The 17,803-nt window shown below is 45.6% G+C and overlaps 2 protein-coding genes across 7 annotated transcripts; one reads left to right on the top strand and one right to left on the bottom strand.

The window, feature by feature from the left end:
- Nucleotides 1–8,538: 8,538 nt before the first annotated feature.
- Nucleotides 8,539–15,555, bottom strand: LOC125515757 (uncharacterized). Of its 6 annotated transcripts, none has more exons than XM_087526834.1 (4): nt 10,788–15,555; nt 10,414–10,693; nt 9,138–10,303; nt 8,539–9,038 (listed from the first exon to the last, which is right to left on the bottom strand). In XM_087526834.1, exon 1 carries the CDS (start codon nt 14,157–14,159, stop codon nt 13,260–13,262), a length of 900 nt encoding a protein of 299 aa, XP_087382960.1. In that variant the 5' UTR covers nt 14,160–15,555; the 3' UTR covers nt 8,539–9,038; nt 9,138–10,303; nt 10,414–10,693; nt 10,788–13,259. The 6 variants fall into 6 exon arrangements, with proteins under 6 accessions (XP_087382960.1, XP_087382958.1, XP_087382959.1 ...); XM_087526832.1 differs by having other exon boundaries at nt 8,539–10,303; nt 10,788–11,503; nt 11,848–15,555; XM_087526833.1 differs by having other exon boundaries at nt 8,539–10,303; nt 10,788–11,503; nt 11,866–15,555.
- Nucleotides 9,428–11,542, top strand: LOC125513645 (tyrosine-sulfated glycopeptide receptor 1-like). The gene has a single exon (XM_048678808.2). It carries the CDS (start codon nt 9,443–9,445, stop codon nt 11,540–11,542), a length of 2,100 nt encoding a protein of 699 aa, XP_048534765.2. The 5' UTR covers nt 9,428–9,442.
- Nucleotides 15,556–17,803: the final 2,248 nt, after the last annotated feature.

The following is a 17,803-nucleotide window of genomic DNA, read 5'->3' as shown; positions in this document are numbered from 1 at the left end:
TTCTCCTCTCCTCTCTGTTCTTTTCCCTCTTCCTCTCAAGCTCATCACACATTTTGCCCAAGATTAGAAGGCCCCCATCCATTCAAATGATCACAAAGGTTAGCAACTTTTTCCTTTCATCTCTCATTGCTAGATTAGCTCGTGCAATGCTTTATATAGTGATTGATTTTTTAGTTTAGTAATTTGGGAGGAATTATATATATGTGCTAGTATTTGATTTATATGCAATTTGAGGTCAAAAATAACACTTAGTTTGCATATGTAGGTGTGGTTTACTTAGTACCTTCTAAATCTCCATTGTAACCACCGTCGATTGCTCGCAACGTCCCGTCGCCGGCACCACCTTGTGGTGAGCCTCTTGTTCATGAAGTTTCATATAAAAAATTGATGTTTGTGTGATTTGGATATATAGTTACTCGTATAATTATCTTACCCATACGTTGTTTGTTATACATAGTGCCATGGTTTTGATATCCGTCCCCGTCGGCCCTCGTCCGGGTTATGATTCGGATGTGGTATATTCTCTTTTAAAACTATTCATTGCATTTCGTGTTTATGACAAATTATGCCCATCAAGTTGACATAAATATTTGTATGTAGGAGGTAGTTGAACCGGAAATTCCAACCGACCCTATTGTCGAGAGGTTAAATTTAGTTGAAAGAGAAAACGAGGATTTGAAGGAAAAATTGAAAAGAATTGAGGGGGAGAAGATGGAATTGGAGTTGCATGTTGCCGATGTCGTTGATGATCACAAGATTAAGATGAAGAAAATGCGCTTGAAGATTAGAAAGATTAGAAAATATGCCATTCATAGTGAGGCTTGGTATCATTATGCTGTTGGATCAATTGTTACCTCAGTTGCGATCTTGATCGCATTTGTTGTTGCATTTAAATTCTTTAGCTAGAGAGTTATTTTTTTGTTGCATTTAAGTGTTGTATGATCTTTATGTATGAACTTTATGTATTGTATTAATTTGATGTTTTTGGTGCTGTGTATTGAAGATGAGCCGGCAATGGATGTACGATGACCGATGCTCTCCCGAGTTCATTAATGGCGTGCGTACTTTTCTGCTTGCGGCTGAGGCAAACAAGCAAGCGGATGGTTTTATGCATTGTCCATGTGCTGGCTGTAAGAATGGTCACAATTACTCTATGTCAAGAACCATTCACGTCCACCTGTTTGAGTCCGGTTTCATGCCCCACTATAATGTTTGGACCAAGCATGGAGAAAGAGGGGTTATGATGGAAGACAATGAAGGAGAAGAGGACGACGACAGCTATCCTGGCCATGGGTTCCCTGAATACGATGATACAACAATGAGGGAAGAAGCTGAGCCGGCAATGCGGGAAGAAGCTGAAGAAGAGGCATCGGATGAGCCCGTTGATGATCTAGGTCGGGCCATTGCCGATGCAAAGAGAAACTGTGCAAGTGATTTGGAGAAGAAGAAGTTGCAGCGCATGTTAGAGGATCACAAAAAATTGTTGTACCCGAATTGCGTAGGTGACAAGAAAAAGCTGGGCACCACACTGGAATTGCTGCAATGGAAGGCAGAGAATGGTGTATCTAACAAGGGATTTGGAAAGTTGCTGGTAATGATAAAGGATATGCTTCCAAAGGACAACGAATTGCCCGAGAGTACGTACGAAGTAAAGAAGGCTGTCTGCCCTCTAGGGTTAGAGGTGCAGAAGATACATGCATGCCCTAATGATTGCACCCTCTGCCGCGGTGAGTACGAGGATTTGAACACTTGCCCGGTATGCGGTGCATTGCGCTATAAGATCAGCCACGATGACCCTGGTGATATCGAGGGCGAGCGCCCCAGGAAGAAGATTCCTGCCAAGGTGATGTGGTATGCTCCTATAATACCACGGTTGAAACGTTTGTTCCAAAACAAAGAGCATGCCAAGGCGATGCGATGGCACAGAGAAGACCGTAAGAAAGACGGAAAGTTGAGAGTACCCGCTGACGGGTCACAGTGGAGAAAAATCGAAAGAAAGTACGGGAAGGAGTTTGCAGATGACGCAAGGAGCGTATGGTTTGGTCTAAGCGCAGATGGCATTAATCCTTTTGGGGAGCAGAGCAGCAACCATAGCACCTGGCCTGTGACTCTATGTTTGTATAACCTTCCTCCTTGGTTGTGCATGAAGCTGAAGTTCATTATGATGCCAGTGCTCATCCAAGTCCCTAAGCAACCCGGCAACGGCATTGATGTGTATCTAAGGCCATTAGTTGAAGAACTCTTACAACTGTGGAATGGAACAGGTGTACGTGCGTGGGATGAGCACATGGGGGAAGAATTTGACCTAAAGGTGTTGCTGTTCGTGACCATCAATGATTGGCCTGCTCTCAGTAACCTTTCAGGACAGACAAACAAGGGATATCGCGCATGCACGCACTGTTTAGACGATACCGACAGTATATATTTGGCTAATTAAAAGAAGAATGTGTACCTGGGACATCGTCGATTTCTTCCGAGCAGGCATCCCGTAAAAAAGAAAGGCAAGCATTTCAAAGGTGAGGCGGATCACCGGACGAAGCCTCGCCACCATACTGGTGCTGATGTACATGATATGGTCAAGGATTTGAAGGTGGTCTTTGGAAAGGGTCCTGGTGGACAACTTGTTCCGAATGATGCTGACGGACGCGCACCCATGTGGAAGAAGAAATCTATATTTTGGGACCTGCCCTATTGGAAAGACCTAGAGGTCCACTCCGCAATCGACGTGATGCACGTGATGAAGAATCTTTGTGTGACCCTGCTTGGCTTCTTGGGCGTGTATGGGAAGACAAAAGATACACCTGAGGCACGGGAGGACCAGCAACGTATGCACGGAAAAGACGGCATACATCAGGGTCATGCAAGCTACGCTCTTACCAAAGAAGAAAAGGAAATCTTCTTTGAATGCCTGCTCAGTATTAAGATACCATCTGACTTCTCGTCGAATATAAAGGGAATAATAAACATGGTAGAGAAAAAGTTTCAGAACCTAAAGTCTCATGACTGCCACGTGATTATAATGCAACTTCTTCCGGTTGCATTAAGGGGGCTTCTACCGGAAAACGTTCGATTAGCCATTGTGAAGCTATGTGCATTTCTCAATGCAATCTCTCAAAAGGTAATCGATCCAGAAATCATACCAAGGTTAGAGAATGATTTGGTGCAATGTCTTGTCAGTTTCGAGTTGGTGTTCCCATCATCCTTCTTCAACATCATGACGCATGTCCTAGTTCACCTATGCGAAGAGATTAACGTTTTGGGTCCTGTATTTCTACACAATATGTTCCTCTTTAAAAGGTTCATGGGAGTCTTAAAGAAATATGTTCATAACCGTGCTAGGCCAGAAGGAAGCATCTCCAAGGGCCATGAAAATGAGGAGGTCATTGAGTTTTGTATTGACTTTATTCCTGACCTTAAGCCGATTGGTATTCCTGAATCGCGGCATAAGGGCAGACTAGATGGAAAAGGCACGCTAGGAGGGGAACAAATAATATGTATGGACGGACATTCTCTCACTGAAGCACACTACATACTTCTACAGAATTCCGCCTTGGTGGCTCCGTATATGGATAAACACAAGAATTTGCTACGCTCCAAACACCCGGAGCAGTCTGATGACTGGATTACACGTGAACAAACCAGGAGTTTCGCCAGCTGGTTGCAGACACGTACCATGCATGACACCTCTATTGAAGATGACATGTACTTGCTGTCCCAGTTACCATCTTCGAATATAATGACTTTCAAAAGGTACGAGATAAATGGTAATACATTTTACACGATCGCCCAAGATAAGAAGAGCACCAACCAAAACAGTGGTGTCCGCTTTGATGCAGAAACCAAGACGGGAAAGGAAACATATTATAGTTATATACAGGACATATGGGAACTTGACTATCGACGTGGTTTGAAGATCCCTTTGTTTCGGTGCAAATGGGTTAAAATGAAGAACATATCCATGAAGGTGGCGGACGCCCTTACTTTTACAAATCCCCCCGAGGCAACCTTCCATTGCAACCCGACTCCAGCGGGCTATGCTCGTGTCTTGGTTGATGAGGTGGTGGACCAATATTCGGGGCTAGAGCTTGACATTCCTGGAGGTGACGATGAGCACACATTAGGAGAGGCCAACCATCGTATCATCCTATGGAGAAAGGATTGCATCATCTTTCGAAGGCCACCGACACCGCGTCATCCGACTCCTCGTCGCAGTCCGCCACCGAGTCAGCAGACTCCCGCTCCTCCAAGTCCACCAACACGTCAGGCCACTCCTCCTCCAAGTCCGGCATAGCTTCAGGCCACTCCTCCTCCTCCAAGTCCGGCAAAGCGTCAGGCCACTCCTCCTCCAAGTCCGGCACAGCTTCAGGCCACTCCTCCTCCTCCAAGTCCGGCAAAGCGTCAGGCCACTCCTCCTCCAAGTCCGGCACAGCTTCAGGCCACTCCTCCTCCAAGTCTGGCACAGCTTCAGGCCACTCCTCCTCCTCCAACTCAGCCACGTCAGCCGTCTTCGCCGCCTCAGCAATCACGGAAGAGAGCCGCCTCAGCTATGGTACGTAGCGGTACAAGTCGAGGTAGTACTGGAGGTACAGACGGAGGCAAGCGATTTCAATATGGTCCAAGCCTCGCGCCTCTTCCGCAGAGGCCTTACGACAAGTCCGAGGAGGAAAACGTAGCCATATCGAAGGCCGAGGTGGAAGCCCATTTTGCACCAAAACCGCCACCGCCGCCAAGGAAGAAAGTGCCTGTGGAAAAGATTGACCACTTCATTCGTATGGCTAGAGCACCAGCTCCCAAGCCTATTGACACAGACTATGAGCGCCACATCAAGAAGTTAAATCGAGCACGTCTACAGAAAGAGGCGAGCTCGAGCTCGAGCAAATCAGCTAGCAAAAGGAGCGGTAAAACCGTTCCCCAGCTGGGAGAACAGGCGGCGCAATCAATCCCCCCGCTTGTTGTGCCAACAACACATGAGAGTAGGCGCGCCCAATATTATTGTGGGCAAACCGTTAACGTTCCCGGGGTGGGCGATGTGGTAATAACCGAGGGGCATATTGCGCAGGCTGAATCGATCGGGATCACTGTTGGACAACTCCTCGATATCGAGCCCATGTCTCCGACTAGAGAGGAGGAAATAAAACGGAAATATGCTCGGGGCCAACCTTTGGTCGAGCCAGAGGAGGTCAATAAGCTCCCAACGAGAATGTATGAATTGCATCAATGGTACATGGACATTACCAAGATTTTCAATCGAGAGTCCCTCATGGTGAATGTCAACAAGGAGCATTACTACCATGAGAAAGCTATGACCGTTGAGTATTCAGAACTATTTCAGCTATACAATAAAGACGCACTCGACAAATCTATCGTCAGTTGCTATTGTCTGTACGTGATTTCTTTCTGTAATTTAAGTCTCAAACTAGCTGTAGTGATCATTTTGATCAATCATTACCTATAATTATCCTCACTATATTTTTTTTCTGTGATATTATGCAGGATGAAGATTTATGAAATGAAAAAAGGTGGACGCTATGGCATTGGGTTCGTTGACCCAAATACCATTAATGAATACACATGGAAAATAGATCCATATCACGAAAAAAGTGTAGAGGAAAGCATGCTACAGTTCTTCAAAGAACTCAAATACAATGAAGATATACTACTTCCTTACAACTTCCAGTGAGTCACATTGTCTTGTACTACAAATTCTGTTTTTCCCTACTAGCTATAACTACATGTTTTTGCTTACATATACCCGCTTAATTAAGACATGCAAACGTGTGTGCATGCAGATTTCACTGGATCTTGTTAATCATTAAAATTGATGAAGGAACAGTTGAAGTACTAGACTCACTACTTAAGAAAGCAAGTGACTACACCATCGTGAAGGGGATAGTCAACAGATAATTTCAATCATTATTAACTATATCTCGGCCTATTTAATTAGTTCGTTATTTCCTGATAATAACTATTTAATAACCCATTTATTCATTTTCTTTGTCGGCGGGCAGGGCTTGGGCAAAGTTCATCAGGGCCACTCCAGGCCCATGGAAACAAAATCTGAAATGGTATCGACCCAAGGTAAGTAATTAAGTAGTACTAGCTAGCTGCCATCTTTTTAATTATCATGCTTGATTAATTATTATCTGATCAAATTTTATTCTCGTAAAGGTCCTGAAGCAGGCGCCGGGGAATGATCTATGTGCATACTACGTTTGCGAGAACATTCGCATGATGGCGTACGAAAGGAGCAAATCTCAAAGACAGGAGTGAGTACGATATCGATTGTCAGAACACTATTCACAATTTTTACACCATTATCGATATCTAGTCACACAACTAATACACATGTATATTGATCTCCTTCTTAACAGTTCAAAGAGGTGCGGGACAAGCTCCTAGCACAGGACCGCATAGAAGCAATTCAAGAGGAAATATCGGGATTTTTGCTCGACCAGGTTATAGATCCTAAAGGAGAATACTATTACTCGCTACCGCCCCCATGAACCACTTCCAATTGTTATCGTGCTCCGAAGGCACCAATTAGCTAGGCTAATGCCACTGGCTCTGAAGGCACCTATGTGTGAATTAATTAATGGTGGTTGTGAGACATTCGATGATATATATATATATATATATTATGATCGGTTCTACTAGAAATTCTATTTATATATATGCATAACGTGTACAATATGTAGTATCGTAAAATACCAGCAAACGAAAAATAATTAAATGGAAAACACAAAATTAAATGAAAAAGAAATCATAAACCCAAAACCCCCCCAACCTTTTAATACCGGTTGGTGACACCAACCGGTACTAAAGGTCTCCCTGCCCCCGAAGCTGGCTCGTGCCACGTGGTTGCCCTTTAGCACCGGTTCGTGCTGAACCGGTACTAAAGGGGGGGGGGGCTTTAGTGCCTACATTTTAGCGCCGGTTACCAAACCGGCACTAAAGAGCCTTACGAACCGGTGCTATTGCCCGATTCTGCACTAGTGGGGTATTGCCAAGCCAGCATAACAATATCCTCGGGGGGATTGCCAGCCAGCATACAATATGATATTGTAGGAGTGTGACTAACAACATTTGCATGGCAACTTATCTTAGCCAAACTTATTGTATATGTCCCTTTTGGTCGTCCACAAATGATCAATTTCGATTTTTAAGAAAATGATTGGTTTCTGACAAGCTTTTTTCCTACTAATAAAAAATAGGCTTACAAGCTTTGCAAATAGTGCTAGTGTTTTGAGTATACACATAAAAATTCTTTTATTTTACTTTTAAACTAATGAAGTTGGTTCCAAGATATGACACAAGTGTGCATTTACACGCAATGATATACACCCCTATAATATTAAGTGTATATACAAATTGGTTGCCTTGTATTTAGCCCAGCTGAGCTAGAGAAAAGTTGGTATGAACCTTTTCTCGCTAACCTAAGCTAGTTGCACTGTTGTATGAACTTCTGGGAGTTGACCTAGACTAACTCAACTGTACATATCTTAACCTAGAGACCACATATGTGCATGTAGAAGTCAAAAATAATTTAGAATTTCATACCAACTGAGAGATTGAGATTGATGTCTTGTGTTCCCGGCAAGTTGTTTAACTGAGAGATTGATAGCTCTAGTAACAAAAAATGACAAGTCCCGCAATAGATATTGACAAAGCATGACACTCTCAAATGAGCTACCTCAACTAAGCCCAGTCCAACTACAACCTAGAAAAAGAACACATGCCCATTAAAATTACCCCCTTTTTAATAACCTTTTAGAAGTTATACTGATAGGTGTTCTGATCACCAAGTCATACTAAATATATTAAATCCAACAGCGGTCAATTGAAGTAGAGAGAATAAGCTAATTATTTTTACTTTACCTTTTTTATACTAAAATCGCCTTTAGCCAGTGTGCAAAGGGTTCATCTCTCTACTCGAGACCTGCTTTCCCTATCTGAAGTTCATCTTCACCTGTTTTGTCTTTTTACAATGAAATTTTTGATGAGATCACAATCTTCAAAGAAAACGACATGCCCCTCAGCTGACGACCATCTCCTTCCAAGTGGGGAACAATGACTCTCTTGGGTGGACTTTTTGCACAAAGCAATACTAAGAATTTGAGGTGGACTTTTTGTACAAAGCAGTAAGAATTCGAGACCTCCACAAAGTCGTAAAGTGGTACACGTGCAGTCGTAATCTTCAAAGTCTGTTGTCATGTTTTTGTACGTCATAATGATCAGAGTAATTTGTAAGAGAAGATTGCATCTGAGTAGCAGCAAACCTTAATAGCATCGACGCTTGATTTAATAGGAAATGTTATTAGTCACCTGTACAATGATCCATGACATATATGCACTCCATTGAAATACAATGACACTCTACTTGACACAAAATATTATTAGCCACTCGACTACCAGTGAGACACCGGTACTCGACACTCGACTTAACACTGCATATTATTAGCAGCTCAGAAAAAAAAAATAGGCCGCGTCATAATGACATCACCGAAAATTTCAAACAGAAAATATATAACAAAACTGACAGAATCCGAATGGACAGCTCTTATTTTTTGTTTAGGAAATGGCAGTTTAGTATGTTTTCGGAATGTACAGTTTCAGGAAACTGTCAAACAAAAATATTCAGAATGGACAGTTCCGTTCGCACGCTCTTTCTTCACTAGACCGTTGCTAGTTTCACCACGACACCGTGCATCCACTATTTTTCACACAACAAGTACACTAAGAATTTTAACACATGGATTCATTTAGCTTGGCTCTGGTGCTGCTGCTCTCTTTGGTCTCTGCGACCAGCTCCTGCACCGAGCTGGAGAAGATCTCCCTTCTCTAGCTCCTCGCCGGGCTCTCTCGGGATGGCGGCCTCACGAGAATCCAGCAGCATTCTATTGAAGTTGAGAGAATAAGCTGGAGCAAATAATTTTGACTTTACCTTTATTTGACTCTGAAATCGCCTCCAGCCACTCTCATTCCATGTCCAAAGGGTTCTTCTCCCTCCTCGAGGCCTTCTTTCTCCTTCTAAAGTCCACCTTCACCCATTTGGTCGTCTTAGTGAGATTTTGGTTGATGTCAAATAATTATAACTCAAAAGAAGAGAATCAGAGATGAGCTTCTACGTAAGCGCTCACAGACACATGCCCGTCAACTGACGATCGTCTCCTTCCAAGTGGGAAACTGTGACTCTGTGAGGTGGACTTTTTGTACAAAGCAATAAGAACTTGAGTAGCTCCGGAGCTCTCACAAAATCCTAAAGTGGAGTACGAGTGCAGTTGCAATCTTCAAAGTCTGCTGTCATGCTTCTGTACGTCACAAACAGAATAATTTGTAACACAGTTCCGTTTGCACGCTCTTTCTTCATTAGGCCATTGCCAGTTTCACCACAATACCGTGCAGCCACTACATTTCATACAACAAGCACACCAAGAATTTTAGCATGCCTCCATTTAGCTTGGCTCTGGTGCTGCTGCTCTATTTGGTCTCTCCCACCAGCTCTTGCATCGAGCAGGAGAAGAGCTCCCTTCTCCAGCTCCTCACCGTGCTATCGTGGAACGGCGGCCTCACGGCGTCATGGCGGCACGACACTGACTGCTGCACATGGGAAGGGATCACCTGCAACCAAGATAGGAAGGTTACTGATGTTTCACTGGCTTCTCGAGGCCTCGAGGGGCCCATCTCGCCGTTCCTTGGCAACCTCACCGGGCTTTTGCGCCTCAACCTGTCCCGGAACTCGCTGTCCGGTGGCTTGCCACTAGAGTTAATATCATCCAGCAGCATCCTTGTTCTTGATGTCAGCTTCAACCGCCTGACAGGAGGCCTGGGTGAGCTGCCATCTTCAACCCCTGTGCGGCCTCTGCAGGTACTCAACATCTCAAGCAACTTGTTTACAGGCAGTTTTCCATCCACAACATGGGAGGCGATGAAGAGCCTGGTCGTTCTTAATGCCAGCAGCAACAGGTTTACTGGTCAGATACCAACTACACCATGTTTTAGCGCCCCATCTTTTGCCGTGCTTGAGCTCAGTTTCAACCAACTCAGTGGAAACATCCCTCCAGGGCTCAGTAATTGCTCGGCGCTGAAATTGCTTGGTGCTGGCTACAACAACCTCAGTGGTACACTTCCAGATGAACTCTTCAAGGTAATCTCGTTAGAGCACCTCTCATTGCCTAACAATAGGTTAGAAGGAGCTCTTGATGGCATCAGCAAGCTCACAAATCTGGTCACCCTTGATCTTGGGGGGAATGAGCTCAGCGGCAATATTCCAGAGTCTATAGGTGACGTGAAGAGATTGGAGGAGCTGCATTTGGAACACAACAACATGTCAGGGGAGCTGCCAGCAGCTCTAAGCAACTGCACAAATCTTGTAACAATTGACCTCCAGGCAAACCAATTTAGCGGAGAACTTACCAAGGTCAACTTCGTAAGTCTGTCCAATCTAAAAAAACTAGATCTTCTTTCCAATAACTTCACCGGCACAGTTCCAGAAAGCATATACTCCTGCAGCAAGCTGACTGCACTACGGCTATCTTACAATCCTTTCCATGGTCAATTGTCAGAAGAAATAGGCAATCTGAAGTCCCTGTCATTCCTATCAGTTGCTAATAACTCTCTTACAAATATCACAAGAACACTTCGGATCCTAAGCAGTTCCAGGAGCCTCACCACCCTTTATCTTGGGTTCAACTTCCTGCATGAGACCATGCCAGAGGATGTCAGCATTGATGGTTTCAAGAATCTCCAGGTTCTTTATATAAATCATTGTTCATTGTCTGGAAAAATACCTGATTGGTTATCGAAGCTACCGAATTTGGGGATGCTATTTTTGCAAGGCAATAAACTAACTGGGCCCATACCTGAATGGATCAGCAGCCTAAAATTTCTCTTCTCTCTAGATATATCAAACAACAGCCTTACAGGGGAAATTCCAAGTGCTTTAATGGAGATGCCAATGCTAGAATCAGATAGTACTGCACCAAAGGTATTCTTTGAGCTGCCTGTTTGGAACAAGAACCAATTTCTGCAATACCTCACGCCCAGTGCTTTTCCTAAAGAGCTTAATCTAGCCATGAATAATTTCACTGGTATGATTCCGGAGGAGATCGGTCAGTTACAAGGACTATTTTCACTTAACTTGAGCTCCAACAGATTATCTGGAGAGATACCAGAACAGATCTGCAACCTCACGAACCTGCAGATGCTCGACTTGTCCGGTAATCATCTCACTGGTAAGATTCCAGCTGCATTGAACAATCTGCACTTCCTTTCCAGATTCAACATTTCTAATAATGACCTGGAAGGCACTATTCCAAACGCGGGCCAGTTTAGCACGTTTCCGGATTCTAGCTTTGGTGGAAACCCCAAACTGTGTGGCTCTATGGTTGCAAACCATTGTGGTTCGGCAAAAGCAAGTTCAGTTTCCATTGACCCCATAAAACAGATTGGTAGTGAGGCCATCATCTTTATGACCGCCTTCTGTGTTTTCTTTGTAGTAGGAGTCCTATATGATCAGAAAGTCTTAGCTAGACATTTTGGCTAAAACCATGTAACCGTTATCACTGCTCACAAATGGTTAATATTTGTAAATATCGAGTTTAGAAAATAAGAACATTTGACTCTGCAGTCCAGCAAAGGGAATCTACAGGGAAAGCACACAAGAGGCGCTCCAATGATATCTTATGACAAAAATGCCATTTTTCGTCTCCTTTGTAGTCTCTCCTGCCTAAAGCTGATTAGGTAAAGAACATTTTTTTCCATTCTCTCCTAGCTAAAGCTGATTTAGCAAGAATACTTCTCTTTAGTGATAACCAGAAATAAATCTTGATTTTCAGATGTTTAAATTACCATGTGTAAAGAGCTAACCAGAAGCCTTGTCAATCAGACCAACTTTGTGTCCCTGTTGTTGTCAAGTGCACCCCTGGTGCAGGCTGACTTCATTTCTTCCTACATAAGTAGGGTGTATCGCCCAAAAGCATCCTCCTGAACTGCTAAAGTAAATACGTTAGATATATAGACACCGTGGAACCACTAATTTCAGAACAATCATATACAGTTTCATGTCAGAATTATTTTTACTGATTCTCCCACGAGCTAACAGCACGGTGCATAAGAAAGCAAGTAGGCACAAAATCTATTTTTGATTGTGAATATGCATCAAGAAGATCATGTGACAGCAGATGTACCATGGAACCTGAAAATTTTGCATATGTGAGCACCAAATGTCATATAAAAATATCAATCAACTTCAAATACAAAACAAATATGTCCATAAGTTGGGGGATTTCAAGCAGGTCAAGCAAGGTACTGTGGTTGGCTAGAAATGCCTGGTTGAGCTACCCCTCTTCCAAAATCTGCTGCGCTGACTCGACAATGTTAAATTTCGTATCTCCTCTTCCTACAATAAGCTGCGCTGACTCGACAATGTTAAACTTCATTTCCTACTTCCAACATGGCATGAATCATATATGAATAGAATTGTATTGGGATGGCGTAAAGGCTGTGTCAGGAGATGTGGAAAATTCACCTTCCACTTGCATAATTCGGTTTCCCAGTGTTAGTGAGAGACATTGATTCAACAGACATGATGGCTGGTCGGCGTGCTATTGTGGCTGCGGGCCGGGCTCCTAGCAGCAGCAGCAGCCGGCCATAGCCACCGCTGCCGCAGGCCGCTGGGTCGTTGGCCCCAGGTTGAAGTGCACTGCCACGGGTCAGAGCTTGAAGATGGGGAGGAGGGCGAGCGGCGGTCGGCGGCGTTGGGGGGGATCTGGCCGCTGGGCGACGTGAGACGCGCCTGCGGGTGAGCCGGGGGCCGCAGCGACGGGGAGAGCCGCCGGTTGTACGCCGACGCGGCGGGGAGGAACGCGGCGACAGATGCGCCGGGTCAGCAGCACCGCCGGAGGGAGAGAGACAGATATGCAGCCGAGGCGATGAAGCAGTTGGACGGAGCTCATCCAAAGGATGGCGACGCGGCCCAAGGTGCCTGGCCCAGAGCTTGGCCCTGGAAGGAGCCTGTCGTACTCACGCCCTGAAGGTGTTTGCGAGAATGTCTCTGTTTGCACTTTGCACAGTATGCCGTGTCGACTGACGCTTATTTGCAGAACACGATCATTTCATTCCACCGCAGATAAGATCAGTGCCAACCTCAGGAATAAATGGTGGCAATTGTATTAATCATGTCCACCTAGTTACATACTGAAAACAGTTTCAATCTTGCTGATCAGTATACTCCACCTAGCTACTACATACTAAAAGCGGCTTCAATCTTCTTGCTGATCAATGAGCATCGGAGCGACTAGTCTAGCTAACACTTTAGCCACCTTGTGCTTATAGAGGAAGGTTGGCATGGGCAGCTCGCTCGGGTCCGGCGACATGATGAAGGTCGGCATGGGCAGCTCGCTCGGGTCCGGCGACACCATGAATGTCGGGCCAGCGAACAAGGATGCCTCCGAGTCCACCTCCATCTTAGCCAGAGCCTTCGGCTTCTTGTCGGGCCGGTACATCAACGGAGCGAGGCCAGCGAAGGGTGATGCCTCCACCACGGCCGGCGGCATTGGCTTCTTCTCCGACCGGTCAACCGACGCCGCAGGACCAGCGAAGAGTGTCGCCGCCTCCGAGTCTGCCACCATCTCAGTCGTAGGCTCTGCTTTCTTCTCCGACAGGTCGATCGACGGAGCAGGGCCATCGAAGGATGCCACCACCGAGTCTGCCACCATCTCAGTCATAGGCGTCTCCTTCTTCTCGAACCGGCCGACTGACGGCGCCGGGCCGACGAGGAGTGATGCCTCCGAGGCTGCCACTATCTCGGTCGGAGGCCTCAGCTTCTTCTCGCACCGGTCGACTGATGGCGTACGGTTCGCCGGTCTCTTCCAGTTCTCCCTCGGCATCTCCCCGCGGGCGAAGCGCTCGACGCCGCCGTTCAAAGTCCCGACACGGCGGAGCGTCTTGTCAGTGAGCCAGCTGGAGCTCCGGGAAGCACGTCCGGGAAGGTCGATCTTGTCTCTGATCCAGCTTCGGCTCATAGAGGCACGTCCAGGCTGCTGCTTCTTGGTGTCCAGCTCTACACGAGCCGTGTACACCGCCGGAGGAGGCGTCAGGAGGAGGCAGCGCGCCGGGGTAGGTAACAGCGGCGGCAGAGTCGCAGCGACATGGCTAGCCATCTCTGCAAAACAAAGAGCGCAGCAAAGAACAGAGAGACCAAGTGATTGCACAGACAAAACAAGTAATACTAGAACAATTGCGATGCTAAAATTCAAATGATCGGAAAAAAAGGAGAGAAGCTCGCCGGATTCTTTGCTCGCCGTCGCCGGGTTGTTAGGTCGCCGGGAGAACGTCGCGCGTGATCAATCAAGGAGGCGGCTTGCTCGTCGGATCGAAGGAAAAGTGCGATCTATCCCCGCAGCCCGGCTGATATAGATCGACCCCCGAAACCCCGTCGCGTAGAAACCACGCAATCCGAGTTCGACTCGTAACCGCCGCCGCCGCCGCCCGTGGTCCAACCGCCGGAGCCACCAGCGACGCACCGTATCCGGTCTCTCCTCCTCTTCGTCGGTGGCCTGGACCCCACGCCTCGAACTTCTCCAGGGCGTCCCCCGCGGTGGCGCGTCTGCACCGGCATCCCGCCGCCGGGTGCCATCCTTACCTTACCTCGGCATCGCGACCGTTGTGGGCTTGTGGCCGCGGACCTCTGCTACCGCGCCGGCGCACGAGTCGCAGCTGGAAGAGCCCCGGAGAGGGACCAGAAGTAGCGCAGCGGCGAGATGCCGGCCAGAGTTCTCGCTTTCCTCCTGCGCTGATCGCTGGTCTTCCTCGGCGGCTGCAGCTGACTGCTCCACGGATGGAGCCTCCAACCTTCACAAAGCCAAGCACGCGACGAGATCAGCATCATCCTCGCCTACTTCCTATTCGTGGGATTCCTCGTGGCTATGGACAAAGGTAAGGCAATTGGTGCGTTTGTCAAGTGTTTGATGAAATGCATGAGAAGCAGCTACAGATTGAAGCTACCTCAGCATGAAATTCCTCCATTTCTTTGCTTGCAGGTGTTTCAAATGTTCCATGTGGCCTTGGCATATGGAACAAATTCTGGGAAGTTCCACAACTTCTTGTATCTCTGAATGAAGTTTATCGTCTTGAATCTTCAGAAAACAACTCAATATTTGAAGTGCTACGATAGACATTCATCCAGTGTCCTGTTGCATGCCCACATATTCTCTCTCAGTTACTAACTTGTTTGGACAGATGAATGACAGCCAGCCATTGAATTCCTCCTGGGAAGTTCTGTCACCGATTGGATCTGTGGAAGAAGAGTTTCTTCATCTTGTGCTTTCAGAAAACACTTGTTAGCGGTACTGCAATTATTATGCCTTCTTTGTATCACCACATATTGTTTGTCCTGTTGAGAGCAGAGTAAATTGCATTTTTGCTGTATTGTCTTGAGAGCAGAGTAAATTGCATTTTTACTGTCTTGTCTTGAGAGCAGAGTAAATTGCATTTTTGCTGTATTGTGGTCATTGTATATGTTGAAAGTTTATTAAGTAACCCTGGCTATTGCTCTTTATTTGCAGCGCTCTGGATACCATCCTCCTGCCGAAATGCAGAGGTTTTTAGGTATATTGAGCATACTGCAGGAAACAAGACGAGATGCCGGAGATTCGAGGGCATGGATGGGTAGAAGATGATGTGGTTTTAATCAACTTTGGGCCCTTTATCCTTCTGGGGAGTTTTGAGACTGTGATATGCCATATTGAGCAGCTACGCGTATCTCTATATACTTGTAGTTTGACTCATAACAATTTGGATAATTTTTGTCCTGTTCCTTGAACAATTGTACACTTTGGCGCCATCTATATACTTGTAGTTTAAGACTGGGATATGCCATATGAGCAGCTATTCATAAATCTACATCATTGTATTTTTTCAATTATGATATTTTGGATAATTGTGTCCTGTTTGTTGAATAATGGGTTGTATATGTGATAGTTTTGACCAACAAGTGTATGTGCTGCTTGGTTATGGGAAGATCTTTATGTCCATTTTTCTGATGAGGTTGCCATATAAGCGGCTATGTATATATCTAGATCATTGTATTCTGAATAATTTTGTCCTGTTCCTGAAACAATTTCACCCTTCGTTGTCATCATTTCCTGGAGTTTTGAGTCTGCACTCTGTGCCACTTGTACTCATTGCTGGTCATGTTTTGTTGTGCTATTAGAGTGATGGTATGGTATAATAGAAGTGCATGCATGACCACATAGAGTGGCGGAGCTATGCAAGAAAAGTTGGATGGGCCGGCACAAAGGAAGCCAACTATTTTTACCCACATGACCTAGTTTACTCTCAGTCCTACATTGTATTTGCTATGTGTTGGGCGGGCCATGACCCATTTTCCCAACACATAGCTCCGCCAGTGACCACATATATATCACTTCCACGGGCCATTGGCTGTGTAATAATCTAAGTAGTCCAACGTTGTCTTTCTCTACTGGTTCATCCCTTGCAAAATAGGGAAACAAACTATTTGTGAGCCCCGCAAAAGACGAACTCTTTTTGTTAGAGAAGGAAGATGAAAAACATTGTGTTCAAATAAGTTCTTTTTTATTTCTGATGAATTTTTATAATAGATCTGATTCATTTTTGCAAAAATGTAAGTTTTTTAGGGGATTGTGTTCAAGTAAGTAACTCTATTCCATTCGTTGCATCAGGTACATTTTTTTTTTGAGAAAGCCTCATCCCACTTCATTCGACAACAATGGTCAAAGGAATTGTTACAGAATCATGTGCGTAGCCAAGCCACACATGCCTACCAAATCTAGGTACAGAGAAAATTTAGCAAAACTATCTGCTTCATAATTTCTACGTCTAGTCGTAGATAAAATGGCATGACTCAAAATCATTTATTTCTCGCGTTCAAATTCATTATCACCGCACCACTTGTGTTGGAAATATGAGCAATTTACCGAATGATTTTATTAACAGAAATACTAAATAAAGCATGACTAATATAGTAGAGATAAAACAAGTCATGCGTTCGGACACAGAGAAGGTAAAGAGAATTTCATATATGAACTTGAACTAAACACATCTAGCGTTCGGACAGAGAGAAGGTAAAGAGCATCTGCATATATGAATTTGAACTAAACACATCTAGAACAGACACTAGATGAAATTGCATATATGAAGTAGAACCTAACACATGTAGGACGGAAAGTAGAGCAAAGAACTGTGTCATGACATCTAACAGAAAGAGTAAGAACACGTACGAGACAGCAGCAGTGGAAGTGCTGGACTTGGGGTCGGTGTCCTCGCTTTCCATGTCGTCGAGGAGATCGTGGACGTCGGGGAAGAAGTCGTCGTCGGGGAAGTAGTCGTCGGCGACCGGATCGTCCGTGATGAAGCAGCCAGTAGTCGCGCTGAGCGCTCTCCAAAAACCTTATCACCCTTCTCCCGTACAGGACTCAAAAGGTGCGGTTTCGGAGGCCTACTGTCCCGACCTGCGGTGCACGCCGCAAGCCGGGATGGGGAAGATCGTAGCAGCAACGCAGTGCTCAGGAACTTGTGGCGAGAGGAGGAAGAGGTTCTGGTGCGTCTCTCTGGGAGGAGCGACCTCCCTTTTATAGGCACAAGAGAAGGAGGCGAGAGGGTAGCGACGGGAGGTGAAACGAAGAGACGGAGCCGAAGCGAACAGCCAGCAGCCGAAGGGCTGCACCGTTCGCATTCGAACTCCACTTTCGCAAAAATCTTTTCAGCTTCCGTGTGACCTTTCGTATACCCATAGTGCGTGGCAAAAATTTAGATATTGGCTCGG

This window comes from Triticum urartu, chromosome 6A, assembly GCF_056163025.1.
Source record: "Triticum urartu cultivar PI428250 chromosome 6A, HENAU_Tu73, whole genome shotgun sequence".
NCBI classification, from domain to species: Eukaryota; Viridiplantae; Streptophyta; class Magnoliopsida; order Poales; family Poaceae; genus Triticum; species Triticum urartu.
This window is presented reverse-complemented; position numbering and strand designations above follow the sequence as displayed.

What these genes read in the sequence shown, in the direction of transcription:
- LOC125513645 (XM_048678808.2), top strand. Translation starts at nt 9,443, where the DNA reads ATGCCTCCATTTAGCTTGGCTCTGGTGCTGCTGCTCTATTTGGTCTCT.
- LOC125515757 (XM_087526831.1), bottom strand. Translation starts at nt 14,159, where the DNA reads ATGGCTAGCCATGTCGCTGCGACTCTGCCGCCGCTGTTACCTACCCCG.